This window comes from Malus sylvestris, chromosome 1, assembly GCF_916048215.2.
Source record: "Malus sylvestris chromosome 1, drMalSylv7.2, whole genome shotgun sequence".
Classification (NCBI taxonomy): domain Eukaryota; kingdom Viridiplantae; phylum Streptophyta; class Magnoliopsida; order Rosales; family Rosaceae; genus Malus; species Malus sylvestris.
The window spans coordinates 11,375,408-11,396,705 of NC_062260.1; the positions used below are offsets into that span (position 1 = coordinate 11,375,408).

A 21,298-nucleotide genomic window follows, 5' to 3' on the forward strand; every position below is an offset into this window, starting at 1 on the left:
GAATGGGTTCTTTGAGAGACAAGATGATAATCAACAAATATAACAACCTAGTTCCTACACCACAAGCTCCAAGGTAGTCGAGAAGGATTTATAAACCGTCTCAGTTGAATGGTTTGAACTTTATGACTATGTCATAGAGTTGCACCTCTTAATTCGAAAGAAATAAGAATGAAAATCCTTATGATTACATTGAGTGTATATACGATATATACTCAAGGAAATGGTAAAGTACCATTTGACCCGAAATAATGAAACCTCCATAGCTAATTGGTAGCTTAAGGTGACTACAATCAAAGAGATTGGTTGACTTTGAAGAAACCGTCTTTGACGTAGTCATGGTTTCAATTAATTCGAAGATTGCTAGCTACAACTAAATGGTGATTCAATGTTTGGACATAATATGGGTTTCCGAAACCATTATTAAGATAGTCTTGATAATATATATGTCTAAAACTATGAATCACAAGACATGTAAGTTGTAGAGATCCATCCATCATGGATCTTAGCAAGCTAGTGGGAGCTATAAACGTCTTATGAGAGAAAGATCAAATTGTTTGATTTCTCATAAAGATGTAAATGAATCTTTTGTTTACTAGGTTTACAAAAGATTAGTGGGAGTTAATCATATTCCTAAATTTGAATATATATATATGATATATTAATTTTGGAAATGAAAAGAATACTTCTTCGTTAAAGTTATGACTTTAAGCATTCTATAATGATAGAATGTATATGGGAGATATAGTCTAAATAAATGGGATAGAATTCTATAATGATATATTTCAAGATATAATTCGATTATATCAATCCCTAATAATAGACAAAAGATGATAGGAAGTTTCTCATATGATGATGAACTTCAATAAAAAAGGACAACTCTAGTGAGACTAAGAAGTTGCTCTTCTCAAAGAGAACGTACTCTTTGACTCCCAAAGAAATAATGCGTAAATAGAATCCTTTATGCATACGCAGAAAGGTGATTTATGTATTTCATATTGTATGAAAAACATTGATATGAGTTTTACCTAGAACGGTACAAGACGATATCAGTGCAAGCCCAGGATCAGAACCATGGCAACTGTCAAGTGAGTCCTTAAGTATTTAAGAAATACTAAAGGATAGATTCCTCAAAGAACGAGGAAGAATTAGAGTAACGTAAAGGAAGCGTAAATGTATTAGATTATGAATCTAATCCATCATTGGATGTTTCTTCATTATGAATGAAGAGATAATCAGATATCTCTTTAAAGAGATATTTGGATGGAAACATTAAAAGTAATGACTTTAGTGTGTTCCATTGTGAATGCAAAATATATTGCCATATAGAAGCTTGCAACAATGTTGTTTGGATGGGAAAGTTCATTTATGAACTCTCTATTCGGTTCCAACCAGGAAGTGTCTCTAGTGTATTGACACTACGACACTAATGGGGCGATAGCTCAAGCAAGGGAATCAAGGTCTCATCATGATCCGAACTCAAATGAGAGACTGAACCACATGATTGAGAATCATGTATAATGGTGACGTCGTTATTCTCAAGGTTGCTTCTATGGATAACATATAGATATCCATTGTCTAGGCCTACTACTCAGCCATTTATGAAATGACTACAGAAGAGGTATCATCACTGATGACCAAGCTGATTGGCTCTAGTGCAAATGGGAGATTGTTGGAAATGTGCCCTAAAACCAATCATATGATGATACTTTACGGACATTTCACATGTTAAACTAATCTAGTTTAATATCAAGGGCAAATATTATTGTTTGAGCCGTCTCATATAAATGTTATACGCTTAAACGATAAGTCCAAGGAATATGTGATTGGGAGAATGCGATCTAAAGAAGTTAGATTCATGAGACCATTCTTTTGTAGACACATCCTAAACGTTCCTGATCATAGGATTGCCAATTGGGCATTGACAGTCCGTTAAGATCAGTACGTGCTGTGTCTTCTCTCAAGGAGAGTGACTAGTCTCGAGTCATTGGTGTGTGTGACATCAAGACAAGTACGTAGGTGCTCAATAGAGAATGAGTTCACTGAACACGATCAACGAAGAGTTCTCATATTCATGTCACATGAGAACTTATGGTTGGGATAATGCAAAGTAGTCATTTGACCTGAGGCATCATAGTTGTCTTGTGGTTAGGTACTTGATCTTTGATAATGTCAAAGTCACCCCATCCGCGGGTGTCCACGGCATCGTCGGGGTTAAGCCACTTAGCCATGGAGGCAAGTGAATGCGCAACAAGGGATCTCTAACCTTCAAACCGTTTGGGGGAGAATACTCTATGATATGATTAAAAATCTCTGGCCAGAGTATGAATGAGATTTAGGAAGTCGTTCCAAATCACATTCAAGGTAATCATATAAGCACACGAATCACATTGGATAGTAGACATGAATAAACTATCAAACCAAACAATGTGGTTAAGAGTATTGTATTAGAGAAAGACCGTATTGCATTTGTAATCCTGAACTGAATAGGTTCTCCACCTCTTCTGATTAGCTTGGGTAACCATGATATGCTGCTAGGTGTCACTCATGGTTTGTGGAAGCCCTAAACGTGTATAATCACTAAAGGGAGAATTGAAAGTAAGTTTCAATTCACAATCGATTTGAAATGGTTTTTAATTGCCCACTGCCTCGTTAAAAGGAACCTAATGGATCGTACACCGTGTAAGGTGGAGATTGAAGAAACAATGGAGATGAGTAAGAATAATTAAATGGTTTAATTATTTATGGCAAGGATTAATTAATATGTTAATTAATCAAACGAATAAGTTCGTTAAAGACCTCGGGATAGTTTTGGACCTTAAGGCCCAATGGGCTTCGAACGTCAAGCCCATTGACTTAAGTTGTATGACAACTTAATGAATAATGATTCACAAATGCCCAATTAGCCCAATAATACCCTAAGGCCGGCCATTTAGAGATGGAGTGAGTTTTGGACTTATTTACAAGTTTGCCACTCCAATGAATTAAGGTATAAATATGACTTTATAGCCAAAATTCATTTAGGGTTTCTTTTAGAGAATTGGAGAGAACATATCTCTCTCTTTTCTCTCTAAGAGGCCGGCCCCCTTGGAGGGATTAGCTAGTAATCTTTCTCCTCCAAGGTCACTCATTTCTTCTCCAATCTAACCTTGGTGAAGAGACTTAGAGGTTCTCAATTTTGGGAACTTGGAGAACCATTTCATCCATCCAAATCCATAGATCTAAGATGCAAGGAATGAATGCCCTCTCTTTGGGTGATTAGCCTTTGCTTATGCAGAGAGGAATCTACAAAGGTATAATTTCTCAACTAACAAATGTTGTTTTAAGTTGAGTCAAGGTTCACCAATCTAATAGGCTTTGAATTTCATGGTTAATGTTTTGTTTTTAAGTTCATACAAGCATGATTCCGCCTTTTAATTGTTAATTGCATGTTATAGATGTTGCTTAAATGAACATGTTTTTCACAAAATCTCCTTCACCAACCTCTCGATCTGTGTCTGGATGTTCGAGTGTGGGTGTGTCCGTACGAAATGGGAGAGAGAGAGAGTTTTGCGAGAGAGAGAGTACGGTTGAGAGAGAAGGACAGTGAGTGGTCCAATTCCACCCAATCACAACTAAGAGAGCATTTGTTTCCATTGGTCCCAATTGTTTAGGAAATTATGAAATTGGGCCAATACCTTAGTTGAAAATGCAATTGTACCCCAACGCTCAAGGGCAATTCCGTCAATTCACATCAACGATAACAATGATTCCGGGACGGGCTGTCACATAAATGCAGCGTCTACAAGGATAAATAATGTCATTGTTTAAAATTAATAAGTTTATTACATGAATTAAAAATATTCTAAAGGCTCAACTCCTTTTTTATTAAAGCAACTTTTAAAAGGTGTCGTCTGAAGACCATTACTTTTAAAATAAGCAGTATATTTTATTATTACCAAACGCTTTTTTACTGCTTCACTTTAAAGTAAAACAGTTTTTAGCGAAAAAAAACAATACCAAACTAGGGCTTAACCCAGGAAGATGAATTACAAGGTAAATCTTTCTTGGCTAAGGAACGGTTGCATTTTTCATGGGAATGAACATGCCTTTATATAGTGGCATATCTGAACTAGAGGATGACTCATTAGGGCACGCATGACGCTTCCTAAGTAGTTGTTTTGAACCGCACGGTATCCCATCTCATTTGAACAACAATGGTTGAATATGGGAGATGTCATATTTAGGACATCAATTAGGAGTTCTGTTTATAAAGGGCACCATTGAATTTTGCCCGGATCCGGTCTAAATCCGATGTAATTTATAAAATATGGATCGTGACTTCTAATCCAATTATCCAAATAAAATCTAAATTTGATTATTAATGAATTTGGATATGGATCAAAGCTAATTCCAATCCAACTTAATATAACATATTATTTGATTTTAATATTATAGTAAAAGATTAACCAGACAGATATTGTAGTTCAAATTGACAACTAATAAAAATGAAAAATTCTAAGTTCATTTCTTAGCAGCATTAATAATTTTTCTGATTAAAATACAATGATTAAAAGGCCAAATAAAATTGGGTATGGCTGGCGGCCCGCTCATAAGCCAAATTTTCTAGGCCTATGGGTTGGGCCAAGGCCTTATGTATTTGACATAGGGCCTACCCGACCCATTGAATTTCTAGGGCCCAAAAACAAGGGCGGGTAGGACTTGGCGCTTGACCTCTTACGGCTTGGCTTGGGCAATTTACAGGTTTCGAGTGACATACCCAGTCCCGAAGGAGGGCATGCTGGCCGTCACGTGAGAGTGACGTAACCATTTACACAGTTCGGAAGCTTTAAAAAAAATACAATTACTAAGAAGAAACACCCGAGGGTGAGTCCTACTTTTGTGAATTCTGTCAGAACACCGTTGGATTCCTCGTGGCCACCAAAGCTCTGCTATCTAGAACCTGGAGGGGCGCAAAACAAAGTTGAGTGGGTCAGTAAAACAAAGTTTTTCGAAAACATTTCAATTAACACATTTCTAACCCCTCGCTGTAAAACCTGTATACTTTCCCAGAAATTAACATATATATACCATATATAATCTCAAACTCAAATCTCAAGTCTTTAACACTTTTCAAGAAAATATGCCATGCTATGCATCAAAACATAATAAAGATGCATCAATATAACAGGTGAAATAAGGAATCAACCGGAGACCCTGCAGTTAGTCCTGTACGGTTAATTCTATAGCTCAATATCTAATCCAGCCGGAGTCACCACGGTGACCTGTACGGCACTGCCGGAATCACCAACTGTAACCTGTACGGCACTACACTGCACATAAGTCGGAACTACCTGAAGTAGTCTGTACGACAAGAATGGTGAAATAATACGCTCTAGTGCTTCTCTCATCAATCATCTGCGCGCATAATCTAAGGTCACCTACTAGTCGGAACCACCTCTAGTGATCTGTACGACTAGCATGTCGGAACCCTCTCATGGTCTGTACGACATGCACCTACTTGGATCCAAGGTGAGCGTGTAGTGTGGTGAATACTATAAGCACTAACACCAGGGGTGCAGGTTATGAGCTTTCAACACAAATCACATCATCATTAATTCATATAAACCATATAAACTCACCTGATACTCACCTGTGCGTCCACAACACCAATTCACACATATATATACATCAATTATCAATTCATATATTTCATAATGTGCATGCATGGCATTTTAAATCATACTTTCATTTAAATTCAATTTCTGGGAAAAATCAATAGTATATAGGTATAAACAGAAATACTGCCCACTCACCTGGAGTTCGCCCTACAACTCCCTAGCACAATACATCAAGGCGTCATCACGATCGGCGCCTAGAACAATAATCAAATCCAACCTCAGAAATCATATCGATAGAATATATAACTTATATAAAACACGTCACTACGCAGTTCGATCCGAAAGATCTGCAACTCAGATTTCCAATCCATAACTTCCAGAGGTCCACAATATACCTCTAGGACAACATCCTAAAATTTCATTACCATCCAACGGTCTGATCTCCGTCAATTTCCAAAACCAAGTGACGGTTAACATTCTATTTTATGAATTTACAACTCAAATTCCAGAAGATCTGTAAATCGGATTCCCGACCCGTAAGTTCCTATAATCCTCAAATATTACGTACTACGATGTATCAAAGTTTGGTGACGATCCAACGGTCGGATCGTAAATTCATATTTTCATCTAACCACGAATCGTAACAAACTTAGGTTCAATTACTCAATTTACGTCCATCAATTATCAAAACTGAACCTAGAGTATTAAACACATGTTAAGAATGACATTGGCAGGCCACTGGCCATGCGCCGCCGCACAGGCCGCCGCGGGTGGCGGTTGGCCGCCCCGGCTCGCCGGAAAATCCACCTATTTCCAAAAATTCTCAAAAAATACAGCATTGAAGATCTAAACAAGTAGAGAAAAATTTATACCTGAGGCCAAGGCCAATTTGGCCTGGAAACACTTCAATTTCACCAAAATCCGTGCGGAACCCTAGAATTGGGTGAGTTCCAATTCGTCTTCAAATCAACTCCGCCGTCCCAATAAATGCTTGGGCTTTGTTTTAGGCCTCAAGAGGAAGCTATGGGTGGTGGCAATTGAAAGAAATTGCTTCGAGATTGGGTGAATTAAGCCAAAGTCGCCGCACCCCTTCTTGCGGTTTTCTCCATTTTCAAGGCCAAATGTCTCCAAATTTGAGATGGAATGGATAGAGGAGAGGTCATGGAGAAGTTTCCAAGTGATTTCTTGAAGCAATTCGCCGGAAAAATGGTGGAATTTCGACGGAAATGTGTAGAAAACCCGACGGGTCGCGCGCAAGTTGAAATGGGTCCGGCCGATCCCCTCCTTTTCCTTCTCCCTTCTTTCCTCCTTTCCCTGATTCTGATTGGTCCTTCTCTTCTCTCACTGTTCCGATTGGTCCATCTCCTCCTTCCTTGGTTGGGCAGCCAATCCCCCTTCTTCTTTCTTTTATTTCTGATAGGGCAGTCCACCTCTCTCCCCTCTCTAACTGGGCAGCGCCCAACCTTTAATTCCCCTTCTTAAAACTGAAATTCTACGACAAATAATTGAATTACTAAAATGTCCCAAACTTTAAACGTTAATATCTTTTTCGATATAACTCCAAATCACGAACCGCTTGCGCCCACGCGTCCGTAGCGACGAGTACTACGAGGATATGCCAAGAAAATAAATCTTAGATGGCACGACACAACGATTAACCTCGAACAATGCGCGTGCCTCAAAGGGCATTTTTTGTAAAATCCTTTATTAAAACTTTAGAAACTCTTAAAATCAGAGACGGGCTGTCATATCGAGTTTTTTCTTAGGTTTTTTCATAAATATCTTCTTTCTTTTTTTTTGAGAGATTTTTATTGTGTTTTTTCTTTTTATATTCTTGTTGGCAACATGATTTCCAAATCGAGCATAGCAAGCAATTGTAGACCTGATTATTGTGTTGTAGATCTTTGGAGGATGAATATGGAACTTAACGATTATAGAGAATTGCTAAAACAAACAACATTCCATAATACTATTGTTAATTTGTTCTTGTCAATCAATGACACTATTTAACTGAAATATAAATTTAATAATAAAATTGGAATCAATGTAATTGCTTTTTTTGTTTTGTTAAAATTGTGACTTGTGTACTCATGTGTATTAATTTCTTTTACTAACGTAACGCATTAGTTTTTCACATGCACGTAAAAAAATTAATAATAATAAGGTTTTCTAATCAAAATAGTTCTCGAGATTTGCATAACTCCTCACTTTAATCCATGAGACTTGAAATCAATAGAAGTGGTTATTGAGTTTGTCCATTATCAATCATTTTGGTCATACTTAAAAAATCTCCATTAATAAAGATAAAATAACAAAAACACCATCAATATTTGTCAAATCATTTTAGCCCATTGTTTATTAAATTGAGGGTATTTTTGTCATTTGGTCCTTATTTTTTTAAGAAACGATCAAAATGATTGATGATAGACAAATTCAAAGATCACTTCTATTGATTTCAAATCTCCAAAACCAAAGTAATGAGTTATGCAAATCTCAGAGACCATTTTAACTAAAAAGCCTAATAATAATAATAATGAAAAAGAACGAGAGAAACAAAAATAAGTTTCAAACTATGCCCCTCTCCTTAAGAATAATATTGTATTTTTGAAAAAAAAAAAAGTTCTGAGGAAGACTTTTTCTAATGACGGAGCAAAAACTCATCTTTTGTTTTTAAAAAATTATTAAAAATCCCTTCTATGAACAATGTTTTTTTTCATTCACCCTCTCAAAATTTCCATTTATCTTCTAGTCTCTAATTTTGAAATTTCGGCACCAATTATGAATGAATGCCCAAATAAAACACATTACGTAGAGAAGGTTGTAGAGAGTAAATAGGCGGACCAAATTTTTTTGACAGAAACACTAAAAGTGAAGACTTCAAGGGTGTAAATTTGAATGAAAATCTTGTAAAAAAGAGGTTGGACTCCTACTTAATTGTTAAAACTTAGAAACGAAAACTATTTATCTGCTTTTTTTTTTAAGGAAATTATTTTCTTGTTTATGAGAGATTTGTATCATGACCATTTCAGATTTTATTCCAAAAATATATTTTATACTTTGCATGTCTAAATAATAATTTATTTTTGAAAAGACAATATAATATAATTTTAATTCAAACAGAGACATTAGTGACAATCTATTATTTTGCCACATAGGTGGCTCGTCCGTGGCATCACCAACTATATAAACCTGTTTCTTGTCCCCCCCTCCCTGTCTAAAATTCTCACAACCTCCTCCCGTCGCCGTCGTGGTCCTCCTCCTCCTCCTCCTCATTGATTCTAAGCTGGATTCGGTCAGCCATGGCGGTCTTCGGCGTATTCGTTAGACCGAATCAGTACCTGTCTTCATGCCTCATTCCTCCTCCGGCTCCAAAACTGAATCACAGTTGCAGACAACAGGTTTAGTAGAATTACAATATTTCATGTCCATATTTCTTGAGCTGTGTTCTTGCAAATGAGCTCCCATGATGTTTTCATATCATTACGCTCCTCTTTTGTTTTTGCTTTTGTTTCGGATATATTCTTGAAATTTTTTGTTCCGATGCTTCAATGGTTTTTTTATCATTTGTGGCAGCTCTCTGTTAAGGCATCTGCTGGTAACTCAGATGGTGAGGACTGCAAGTTGATCAGAAAAGAGAAAGATGGATGGAAGATCGATTACTCCGGCGAACAACCAGGCACCCCATTGCTGGACACAGTCAATTACCCAGCTCACATGAAGAATCTCTCCACAGAGGTAGGCTACCAACACAAATAGTAAAATCACTTCTAAAACAACATATTGAGTTACATAAAGTAAAATTTCGTCGCAAAAGCCATGTTTTGGATTTTTAGTCCTTTTATGTTCTCATAAATTATGATCGCTATTTTCTTCAGGATCTTGAACAACTTGCGGCAGAGATGAGAGTAGATATCGTTTATAGCGTTTCACAGTCAGGTGGGCATCTCAGTTCAAGCTTAGGTGTGGTGGAGCTGGCAGTGGCACTCCATCATGTGTTCAACACGCCCGACGACAAGATCATATGGGATGTTGGTCATCAGGTGCAAGAAATTTACATTCATTTCTAATTTAACTGAAAAGAAAACACTGTTTTAATTTACAGTAATGATCGAAAGACGTTAAATTGTACTGATCTACTCAATAGTTCTGAGAGGCAATTACTTGTGCAGGCATATCCTCATAAAATTCTTACGGGAAGGAGGTCCAAGATGCACACAATTAGGAAAACTTCAGGTCTTGCCGGTTTCCCTAAAAGGGATGAGAGCGTTTATGATGCTTTCGGTGCAGGCCACAGTTCTACAAGCATTTCTGCTGGTTTAGGTAACAATTCTCACCTTAACCACCTAACACCCCCAAAACCCCATTTCAATCTCGACCTTAACATACATGTCCAAGACAGTAGATGAATACTCTGCTAATTTCATCCGACTTTTGTTTTTCCTTGAAAACTTAATGGCAGGCATGGCAGTTGCAAGAGACCTACTTGGGAAGAATAACAATATCATTTCAGTGATTGGAGATGGAGCCATGACTGCAGGGCAAGCATACGAAGCCATGAATAATGCAGGATACCTTGATTCTAACCTGATCGTCATATTGAATGACAACAAGCAAGTCTCCTTACCCACTGCCACACTTGATGGCCCTGCAACGCCCGTTGGAGCCCTCAGCAGCGCTCTAACCAAGCTCCAAGCAAGCACCCAGTTCCGCAAACTTCGCGAGGCTGCAAAAGTAAACCATTAATCTTGCAAATGATGGTTCTTTTATTCTGACTTGTTCAACTTATTTCAAATAATCTGACTCTGAGAATATCTTTCAAAGGGCATTACGAAGAAAATGGGAGGCCAAACACATGAAGTTGCAGCAAAAGTAGACGAGTACGCAAGGGGAATGATAAGCGCTTCTGGATCCACTCTCTTTGAGGAGCTTGGGTTATATTATATTGGTCCAGTGGATGGGCATAATGTTGCAGACTTAGTCACCATTTTCCAAAGAGTGAAAGCCATGCCGGCCCCGGGGCCAGTTTTAATCCACATCATGACGGAGAAAGGAAAGGGCTATCCCCCAGCTGAGGCAGCAGCTGACAAAATGCACGGTATGAGTCGAACCTTATGATCCCGTAATCAGATAAGGATTCTTATGATGATCCTTATTTTATTTCCCTGTATTTTTAGGTGTTGTCAAGTTTGATCCAAAAACCGGCAAGCAATTTAAGACCAAATCCCCTACACTTTCATATACTCAGTACTTTGCTGAATCTCTGATAAAAGAAGCTGAAATCGATGACAAGATTGTAGCCATCCATGCAGCAATGGGTGGTGGCACTGGTCTCAATTATTTCCAGAAGACGTTTCCAGATCGTTGCTTCGATGTGGGAATCGCTGAGCAACACGCTGTTACATTTGCAGCTGGTTTAGCTGCAGAAGGTCTGAAGCCGTTCTGCGCTATCTACTCATCATTCCTGCAACGAGGATATGATCAGGTGAGCTGATAAAAGAGAATAAGGGATAGTGGTTTACTTTTCAAACGTAGGTTTTCAACAAAATCACTGCTTGATATGACACTAATGATTTATAACGTGTATACAGGTGATTCACGATGTAGATCTTCAAAAACTTCCTGTCCGCTTTGCAATGGATCGAGCTGGCTTGGTTGGTGCAGATGGGCCAACCCATTGTGGAGCATTTGATATCACATACATGGCTTGTTTGCCCAACATGGTGGTTATGGCCCCGTCTGATGAAGCTGAGCTGATGAACATGGTCGCCACTGCAGCAGCCATAGATGATAGACCTAGCTGCTTCAGATTTCCAAGAGGCAATGGTATCGGAGCGCTTCTTCCTGTTAATAACAAAGGAACCCCACTCGAGGTTAGTATAAATGAAATTCAAAATTATCAAGTGATTATACAAAATAGATGGCTGAAATTCATCGACAACTATTGAATAGGTTGGTAAAGGAAGATTACTGATGGAAGGCAGTAGAGTTGCGATTTTGGGATATGGTTCCATAGTTCAACAATGCGTGGAAGCTGCAAACAAGCTGAAAACCAGGGACATACATGTTACAGTAGCGGATGCACGATTTTGCAAACCTCTGGATTCCAAACTAATCAAGCAATTGGCTAGGGAGCATGAGATCCTTATTACAGTGGAAGAAGGTTCAATTGGAGGTTTTGGATCTCATGTATCCCACTTCCTAAGTTTAAGTGGTATTCTTGATGGACCGCTCAAGGTACTATAATTCTCAGTCACCAACATAACATTACTGATTTTCGTAATTAATCTCCTCCGCCCTAAACATTTGTGAGTTCTCTTTGCAGTTGAGAGCAATGGTACTTCCTGATAGATACATTGATCATGGAGCACATCAGGATCAGCTTGAAGAAGCAGGGCTATCCTCGAGGCATATCTCAGCCACGGTATTATTTCTGTTGGGGAGGCCAAAAGAAGCTCTACAGTTCAACTGAGTGCACAATGACCTCGATTTTGTTGCCATGGAAGCTGTTCATAAAGCTTTGGCAATCTGGATTCAAGAAAAGACAAATGTCAAAACAAAACTACACAGAGCTTATTTGGGGTGCTCATGTATTATGGTACAAGACCCCATCAAATTCATATCTCAAGATCAAAGCATCATTGATTTAGGGATCCGATATGAACAATCAAGTGATTAGTGCTTATGTTGTTACAAATTGTATTACATTGAAGTACGCATGGAGCAAAACTTGGAACAAACCAAAGAGAAGAACTTGTTTTCCTTGTAGAGAATGCTCACTCATGTACCCTACTTGCTTATCAATGGGCTTCTTTAGTTTGAAAATTTAATCGCATTTGGTGTGCGCAACATGATTATTCTCCTAAATTCATCTTTGCAGCGGTATAATCAATTAGCAATTGGCTAATCTCTATATTAAACAGATTTCTACAGTTTTCTACCAGTTTTTCTATTCCAACTAGGAAACACAAATGATTTTGTAGTTGAAGCACGTACCTGACTTCCAGCATCCTTGAATGTGTCAAATCTGAGAATATGCATCCATTCCAATCGATTCAAGAACAAGAGAAAGAACTAATGTCCTGTCCCGATGAAGATCAATCACATCTTTCGACACAGGGAACTTAAAAGTAATTAATTACAGCCAGTCAATCAGAAGACTAGATCAATAACCTTGCCGATCCAACAGTGAAATAGACTACAACTGCACAACGGGGCCTTGGATACATCTGAAATGTATTCACCACCCTTAAAATGATGGAATCTATGGGCGTCCTGAGCGATTATCTCTCTCAATAACTTTGGTGACAAATTTTACCCAGGAATGACAGTCCCCGCTGGCTCGAAGGTTCTTGTATATCCTGATAACAGTATCCTTATTACTACTCGTCAACACAGCAAAGGAAATTGCTAGCTTCTCGCTTGTGATAGTACAAAGACCTCTTCTTGTACTCCTCATCCAAATCTTGCAACACAAATCTTGTATCATGAACATAACCCTATATTTTTACCGTCTCAGTCAATTTTTCTAGCGTTTCATTTCTCCCTCTCGATCTTGGATGCGACAAATCTCCAGCCATGCAATTTCAAGCATTTATGCCACCTCGACCTTTCCGTGAAATTTACATGCACTTATCAGTGTTCTCCATAAGACTACATCTGGATTCTTGGCTAGTTTTACCTACAAGGACAAAATAAAGGGTAAAGTAAATAGTACTAAAATTGACTTTTTAGTGTAAAAATGTGGTTTTTCATTAACGTGAACTGTACTCGAAGCTTTTCTTTAAAGTTCCCTTTAATTAATTTAAGTCACCATCCTAATTCACATTAAATATTCCATCATTTGTATAACCTTAATTCTAGAATTATATTCAGCAGATCGCTACAATGTCTATTATACACACATAAGAGCTCATGTTTGAGTGTGTCTGGTGAAATCAACCTCTATTCGACCACATATATATCTGTTTTAGTGTCACTATATAAAGACATGAGACAAGCCATCACAGACACGGTACATACTTGTCTTAGTGAATAGTCAACAACCAATTGACAATCCTATCACTAGAATTTTTTTTTCAATATGACTACCTAGGAATATTTCTTTTCTTAATGACCCCATTTTAGTCGGTACGGCTTCATGTGGGCTAGTTGGTTAGTTCGGCGCAAAGGTTCTTATTATTGTTTTGCTAAACATCAATAATTACTTTTGGCTACACAAGCCGATACTACAGAAAATAAAGGTGTTGTGTTTGCTGATCAGCTAGAGACATGATTAATTTTCAAAACCTACCAAATAATTATGAGCTAACTACATCCTTCTTATGAATGCAGGTGTGCTAACTCGCAACTGTGCTCGATCGGGCGAGTAAAATAGATGTGGTGGTGATATCAAATGCGTTGCTGACTTCTGTGCTCGAGCTACGACCAGAGAAGGAACACGTTTGGCCTTAGGTTCTAGAACCTAAAGACAGGGTTGCCCAAATCACTGTGAAGTTTAGGACCTCCTGCACCAGGCTCAGCTGCCTCGACTTTATTCATGTATAGGTGCACCAAATCGGTTTCAAGCTATAAGGCACAAGTACTCAAAAGAGTTGAGTGTTTTTATGGTAAATGTTGTTCAGCTGCCTGAATGCTGAACTACAATATGCACCAAAAAGTAACTAATCATAAAACACTTCACTTCATTGAGAAGTTGATGAAGTGACCCTTTTCAGTGAGAAACTCTTCACTGACCGAGACTTGGATAGATAACCAACCAATTTTCACTGAATGAGACTTGGATAGATAACCAACCAACCATAAACAATGGTATTCACTTGTCTGAACTGAAGGTTCTCTTAAATCCTCTAGTTCTACTACTTCAATGCTGCTCACTTATCTGAACTGATGATGTTGTCAGTTGAACAATGTTGTTGACTTATCTGAATTGAAGATGTATTGGTAGAAGGGTTATGATAGTTAATATTTTGCTCAAGGGTTTAAGAAGGATTTCTCGTAGATTGAGGGTTTTTACGTAGAGCGTTTGAGTTGTTTGTTGAGTTAGAGGGGCCTTCATGTTGCCAATGCTTCTGTATTTATAGGGATAAGTTTATTGGTGCTTAAAGCTTGCAAAGTGGTATAATTATGATAATCGTTATATTATCTTATTACACTCTAAATTATTCTTGGCTGAAACTCTATCACCGTTAAGTCTCGCCATCTTCGATTAGGATTCTGAACGTAGATTGATTATGCGATTGATTCAACCTTTGTCAGGGACCAATTTTGATTCTTAATATTTCTCTCATCCAACAACTTAGATTATATGAGCCGAATGAAGGAAATATTTGTAAAAACAAGTTCATTTGAGCAACATCTATGCATGCTATTAACAATTAAAAGGCGGAATCATACTTGTATGCACTAAAAAACAAAACTTTATCCATGAACTTAATGGACTGTCAATGCCCAATTGGACTCTCAATGCCCAATTGGCAATCTTATGATCAGGAACTTTTAAGATATGTATAAGAAAGAGAATGATCTCATGAATAAGTTCTTTAGATCGCATTCTCCCAATTACATATTCCTTGGACTTATCGTTTAAGCATATAACATTTATATGAGACGGCTTAAAACAATAATCTTTGCCCTTTATATTAAACTAGATTAGTTTAGTATGTGAAATGTCCGTAAAGTATCATCATATGATTGGTTTTAGGGCACATTTCCAACAATCTCCCACTTGCACTAGAGCCAATCAGCTTGGTCATCAGTGATGATACCTATTCTGAATTCATTTCAAAATTGGTTAAGTAGTAGGCCTAGACAATGGATATCTATATGTTATCCATAGAAGCAACATTGAGAATAACGACGTCACCATTATACATGATTCTCAATCATGTGGTTCGGTCTCTCATTTGAGTTTGAATCTTTATGAGACCTTGATTCTCTGGCTTGGGCTATCGCCCCATTATTGTCGTAGTGTCGAAACACTAGAGACACTTTCTAGATGGAGCCAAATGGAGAGTTCATAAATGAACTTTCCCATCCAAACAACATTGTTGTAAGCTATGGCAATACATTTTGCATGATGGAACACACTAGAGTCATTACTTTTAATGTTTCCACCCAAATATCTCTTTAGTCATAATAAAGAGATATCCAATTATCTCTTCATTCAAAATGAAGACACATCCAATGATTGATGCGATATTAGATTCATAATCTAATACATTTACGCTTCCATTACGTTACTCTAATTCTTCCTCATTCTTGAGGAATTTATCCTTTAGTATTTCTTAAATACTTAAGGACTCTCTTGACAGTTGCCATGATTCTGATCCTGGGCTTGCACTGATATTGTCTTGTACCTATCTTGGTACAACTCATATCACTGTTTTTCATACAATATGAAATACGTAAATTACTTTTATGCGCAAGCATAAAGGATTCTATTTACGCATTATGGTTCTTTGGGATTCAAAATGGTACATTCCTTTTTAGAAAAGCAATTTCCCAGTCTAACTGGAATTGTCATTTCATTTGAAGTTTATCATTCGAGAAACTTTCTACATCTATCGTCTATCAATAGGGATTGAGATAATCCAATTATATCTTGAAATCTATCATTATCGATTTCCATCCTATGTATATAGACTATGTCTCCCATATACATTCTGTCATTATAGAATGTTTAAAGTCATAACTTTAACGAAGAAGAATTCCTTTCATTTCCAAAATTAATATATCATATATATTTTCAAATTTAGGAATATGATTAACTCCCACTAATGTTTTGTAAACCTAGTAAACAAAAGATTCATTTACATCTTCATGAGAAATCAAACGATTTGATCTTTCTATCATAAGACGCTTATATCTCCCACTAGCTTGCTAAGATTCATGATGGATGGATCTCTACAACGTACATGTCTTGTGATTCCTAGTCTTAGACATATATTATCAAGACTATCTTGACAATGGTTTTGGAAACCCCTATTATGTCCAAACATCGAATCACCTTTTAGTTGTAGCTAGTAATCTTCGAATTAATAGAAACCAAGACTACATCAAAGATGGTTTCTTCCAAATCAACCAATCTCGTTGATTATAGTCACCTTCAGCTACCAATTAGCTATGAAGGCTTCACTACTTCAGGTCAAATGGTACTATACCATTTCCTTGAGTATATGTTGTATATACACTCAATGTAGTCATAAGGATTTTCATTCTTATTTCTTTCGAATTAAGAGGTGTATCTCTATGACATAGTCATAAAGTTCAAACCATTCAACTGAGACGGTTTATAAATCCTTCTCGACTACCTTAGAGCTTATGGTGTAGGAATTAGGTTGTTATATTTGTTGATCATCATCTTATCTTTCAAAGAACCCATTCTTTGAATTCTATCTCTCGTTCATTTGCTCTATCTTAGGCAAATCCTAGTGTAGGATTTCAATGAACTACCCAACAAACAACATTTGTTAGTTGGTTTCTAGAAGTGATATCCAAAGGTTAATTTAAGGATCTCCCATAAGATTGTTCTCAAACAAATATTGCTCATTAGCACACAACCCCAAATCTTAACACAATTAAGACTTGTCTTTCTTTCCAACTATATCCTATGGAGTCATGAAAATTTTGGAAGATCTTCTAATTGACAATCATATTGTCTTACAAGTATATATCCTATATATGGGTAATTGATAACATCCAACGAACTACATCTTATTCGAGTTCGTTCTTCTCCCAAATGAGAAATCCATTATCTTATGATGCTTCTTTCCTTGATATCTTTCAAGGAAACTCATCTAAAGTGTTAGTTTTCCTTGGATCAAATCTAAGGAGGTAAATACTTTAGACGTCTTACTCATCAACTTACATTCTTGAATTCTTTGAAACCTTTTGCAAAGTATTAGGACTTGTGCTTATTCAAAATAAACGATAGTCCAATTGAGAGCGATCTTCGGTGAATGTTAAACAACATGAGTAGTATTATGTTGTGGACAAGTGCCACTAACATCTAAGTGAATTAACCTCAACAATTTTGTGATTCTTTATTCTTTCCAAAACAATAAAGATTCGAACATTTCTCCTCTATACAATTTTAACAAGAAGGCATTGGACCCGGATCTAACGATCCAAAGCATCCATCTATGACCAACTCGTAATTTATGTTTTAGAGGTATCACAACTCAGTTTGGGATTAGTCACTACCTTGCAACCTTTTGGGTTTTAAGCATCGTTATATTCTAAACAGTTAACACTACCGCATTATCTCTACTATAGAGACAATCAATTAGATTAGAATAATCCAATAATTCAATCATTCATTATTAAAGAATAATGTTTTGTCAAACAAAACATTTATCCATCTCTTATAGTGATGGAATTAAGTTCCTTATTCAAATTGGAATGTAAAGACAATATTTGGTTTTCTAATTTCTTTGGTAGTTCATATGAGGAAGTAAGTATTATCTGCTTTCGTAGAGATCTATATTTTATTTACGTTCTGAATGTGAAGTACTTTCTCTTCTCTCATTAATCTTCTATTTCTTATTAGCCACACTTTTACAATGGTTGTAAAACATAGTTACTAATACGGAATCAAGCATTCAAGTAGAAGAACCAATTGTTTTGAACTATTCAAGAACAATTTACAATACCTTTGAAAGGTGTGTTCTTGATACTTGCAAGACGGTTTTTGCAAATTCCCCTTCCAATGTCCATTCTTTCATAAAGAAAGTTTGTTCCCTTAGAGTTATTTCATCTTCTTCATTTGACTTCTCCATTGACTACAGTAGTCATGGTCCCTAAATTCCCACTATCTCTCTTGAAACTAATTTCAATTGTGTTATACACATCAAACGATTTGGAAAGCTTGTGGTTATTGTTCACTATATAGTTTACAATAAACTTAGTGAACCATTCGGATAGAGACTCAAAGGTGAAGTTCTTGCCTAGTTTTCGTCTCCTGAAATGGTTTAACACTTCAACACTCAATGATTCAAAATCATCATAAGTCCATGTTGATGGATTATTTTTGTCAATCAACCATTATGTTCTAAACATAATTACAAACTTTCAAGAGTTGTTCAAGGCAACTCTCATTTCTTCATACAACAATTTGTAGGTGAAGAATCATGGCATATAAAGTGTTCATGCCCTTGTGCTTACTTCTTAAGTTCCGTGTTCATTTAACAAAGAAACAAGCACTGGTGTTTGCATTTACTAAGGGTTGTTCAAAGCAACTCTTATTTCTTCATACAACGATTTGTAAGTGAAGAACTATGACACTAAAAGTGTCCATGTCTTTGTGCTAATCTTCATAAATTTCTTTGTTCATACAACAAAGGAATAAGCATTGGTTGTTTGTGTTGTCCTATTTATGATAGACTTATCTAACATGTTTTTCCAATGATACATTATCAATAGGAAGATTGTGAGGATAAGACTACTTAGGTACATATACAATCCATATAAGACAATCTATGGGATTGTGGTACCAAGTCTAGAAACTAAAGCCTTCAGCTTTTCTTTGTCAAGTTTTGGATAGTGTTTATCGGTAAATTAATACATAATGAATATAAATTGATTGATTTTAAGCCATTTGATCCGGGTCTTTAAATCAAATAGCACCACCCATTATTTTTAGCAAATTCCATATCCCTCATCGGAATTCGAGAGTTTTGGAGGAAACTCTTAGTAGGGTATGGGAGGCTCACTATTACCAAGCCCACCTCACAATGATATGATGTTGGCTAGCATCAATAATAATGAGAGAGTACACTTACTCATTTGCATTTCTTGCAAGTACCCATCTTATTTGGCCTCTAAAGAATGAAGCCTCACAATGATATGATGTTGGCTCCATTGCACTTAGTTAAGTCATTCCCACCATGCAAGTTTGGGTATAGGTTCAAGAACAACCTCACAATGATATGATGTTGATCATTCGCGTTGCCTACCTTCACAACATCATGTATGCATATAGGACTCCTCCTGAGTGTAAGCACGCACTTTGTACTCCCTCATGATAGGGTGAAGTCGATGTACGAGTCACAAATGATCGGAGCCTACCACGGTGGAAGGCCACGAAAAAGTGTTCAAAGCACTCTCACGCTTATCAACTTAATAATTGTTTGGTTGAGGGTTTTTAGGTCTCATCACATATTATCATGCATTTTAATCTCACTAAAACAATTTGGTCCTATTACAAGTATTGGTCCATGTGATTGGTTTAGTAGTATATGATACTCCCACTATGCTTGTAAAACAGTTTTTAAAGCAAGAATATATGGTACTACTAACATAAGCTTTGCATTCATAGATGGACTATATAGTTGCCTTAGGGCCTTAGGATAACTATGAACCTTTGATTCGATCCAACACGAGCCTGGTGTTGAATCTCAGTCTAGGGATGGTGATTGATTTTAGTTACGTGTTTAATCACATGAAGGCGTGTTTTCTTATTGGGCGTTGGACCCAACTACTCCAATTTCATGCATATCAAATAAAACAAGAAAATGAGTACTTCAAAGTAAGGAAGAACTTATGCTCTTTTACAACACTTGATCAAATCAAATAACTTTAAAGTTAAGAAGAGCTTATGTTCTTTTACAACATTTGATCATATCAAATTACAACTAAAATCTAATCTACACATTCCCATGGTTCAAACAAATTTGAAAGATGGCCATTCACATGGCTTAATTATCGTAGGCTTAGGTTCATAATCACCCTTTCTTTAATTAATTAACACTTTAACTAATTAAACTTGAATGCAACATTGTCATTTGGTTTTTGTATCCATAGAATTGATTTAGATGGAGCTATGAAATGAAAATCCAATTCTCATTTAAAGATACAAAACTATTTTGTTCTCAACTAATTTGGGCCAAAAAGCAATAACCTCAACCATTGGGCTTTATTGCAAAACACAAACTTTTGAGGTCACTTTGTAAGAACACAAAAGTCCACTACTTCATGTAATTACCACTAGAATCCAAAAATTTCAACAAATACAAAAACGTCATTAAAGGAGTAAAACAATTTATCCTTAGTGTTTTTAGGCCTTTAAGTAAAAACGTAAACTTTTGGGTAAAAGTGCAAATACACAAAAATATCAAAACTTTATGTAATTGCATAAAAACCCCAAAAATACCCTACTTTAATAGGGTGGCCGGTCATGGTGAGAGTGTGAGTGATGTGTGTGTTGATTTGTAGGTTTGAAAAGTGATTGAAAGTTGTAAGTGATTGGTATGGTGTGAATAGTTGAAAATGTATGAGTGAAGTTTGAAAAATTCATACCATCCATCACTAACAGAAACAAATAAACAACCAAACACCTTTTTGAATCAAAACTACAAACTTTTGTTCTTGGCAAGAAAATAACAAGAACAATGAAGAACATCCATGAAAACCCATAAGAGCTCCATGAACATTTTTCACCCAAAGACACCCCAAAAACTCTCAAACTTAAGGGAAATAACATATTACCATACTATGGTACTTAGGCGTTCCTAATGTCACTTTAAAACACTTTTAATAAGACAAACATGAACCCAAAAATCCACCCCGGATTTGGCTGAATTTCCCCAAACAAAAGGCACCAAATTTTAACTCCAAAATTCATGGTCATATGAGCTATATCTACAACATTTGAGATGGCAATTTTTCAAGCAAAATTTACATTCAAAGAAGCAAGAATAAAGCTT

General features: G+C 36.6%; 1 protein-coding gene across 1 annotated transcript; it reads left to right on the forward strand.

Annotated features, from left to right (window-relative positions):
- Positions 1-8,781: 8,781 nt before the first annotated feature.
- LOC126628211 (probable 1-deoxy-D-xylulose-5-phosphate synthase 2, chloroplastic) lies at positions 8,782-12,424 on the forward strand. The gene is made up of 10 exons (XM_050297854.1): positions 8,782-8,995; positions 9,171-9,332; positions 9,473-9,637; positions 9,767-9,917; positions 10,057-10,328; positions 10,419-10,692; positions 10,772-11,079; positions 11,186-11,467; positions 11,547-11,831; positions 11,920-12,424. The coding sequence occupies exons 1-10, from the start codon at positions 8,897-8,899 to the stop codon at positions 12,064-12,066; spliced, it is 2,145 nt and encodes a 714-aa protein (XP_050153811.1). The 5' UTR covers positions 8,782-8,896; the 3' UTR covers positions 12,067-12,424.
- Positions 12,425-21,298: the final 8,874 nt, after the last annotated feature.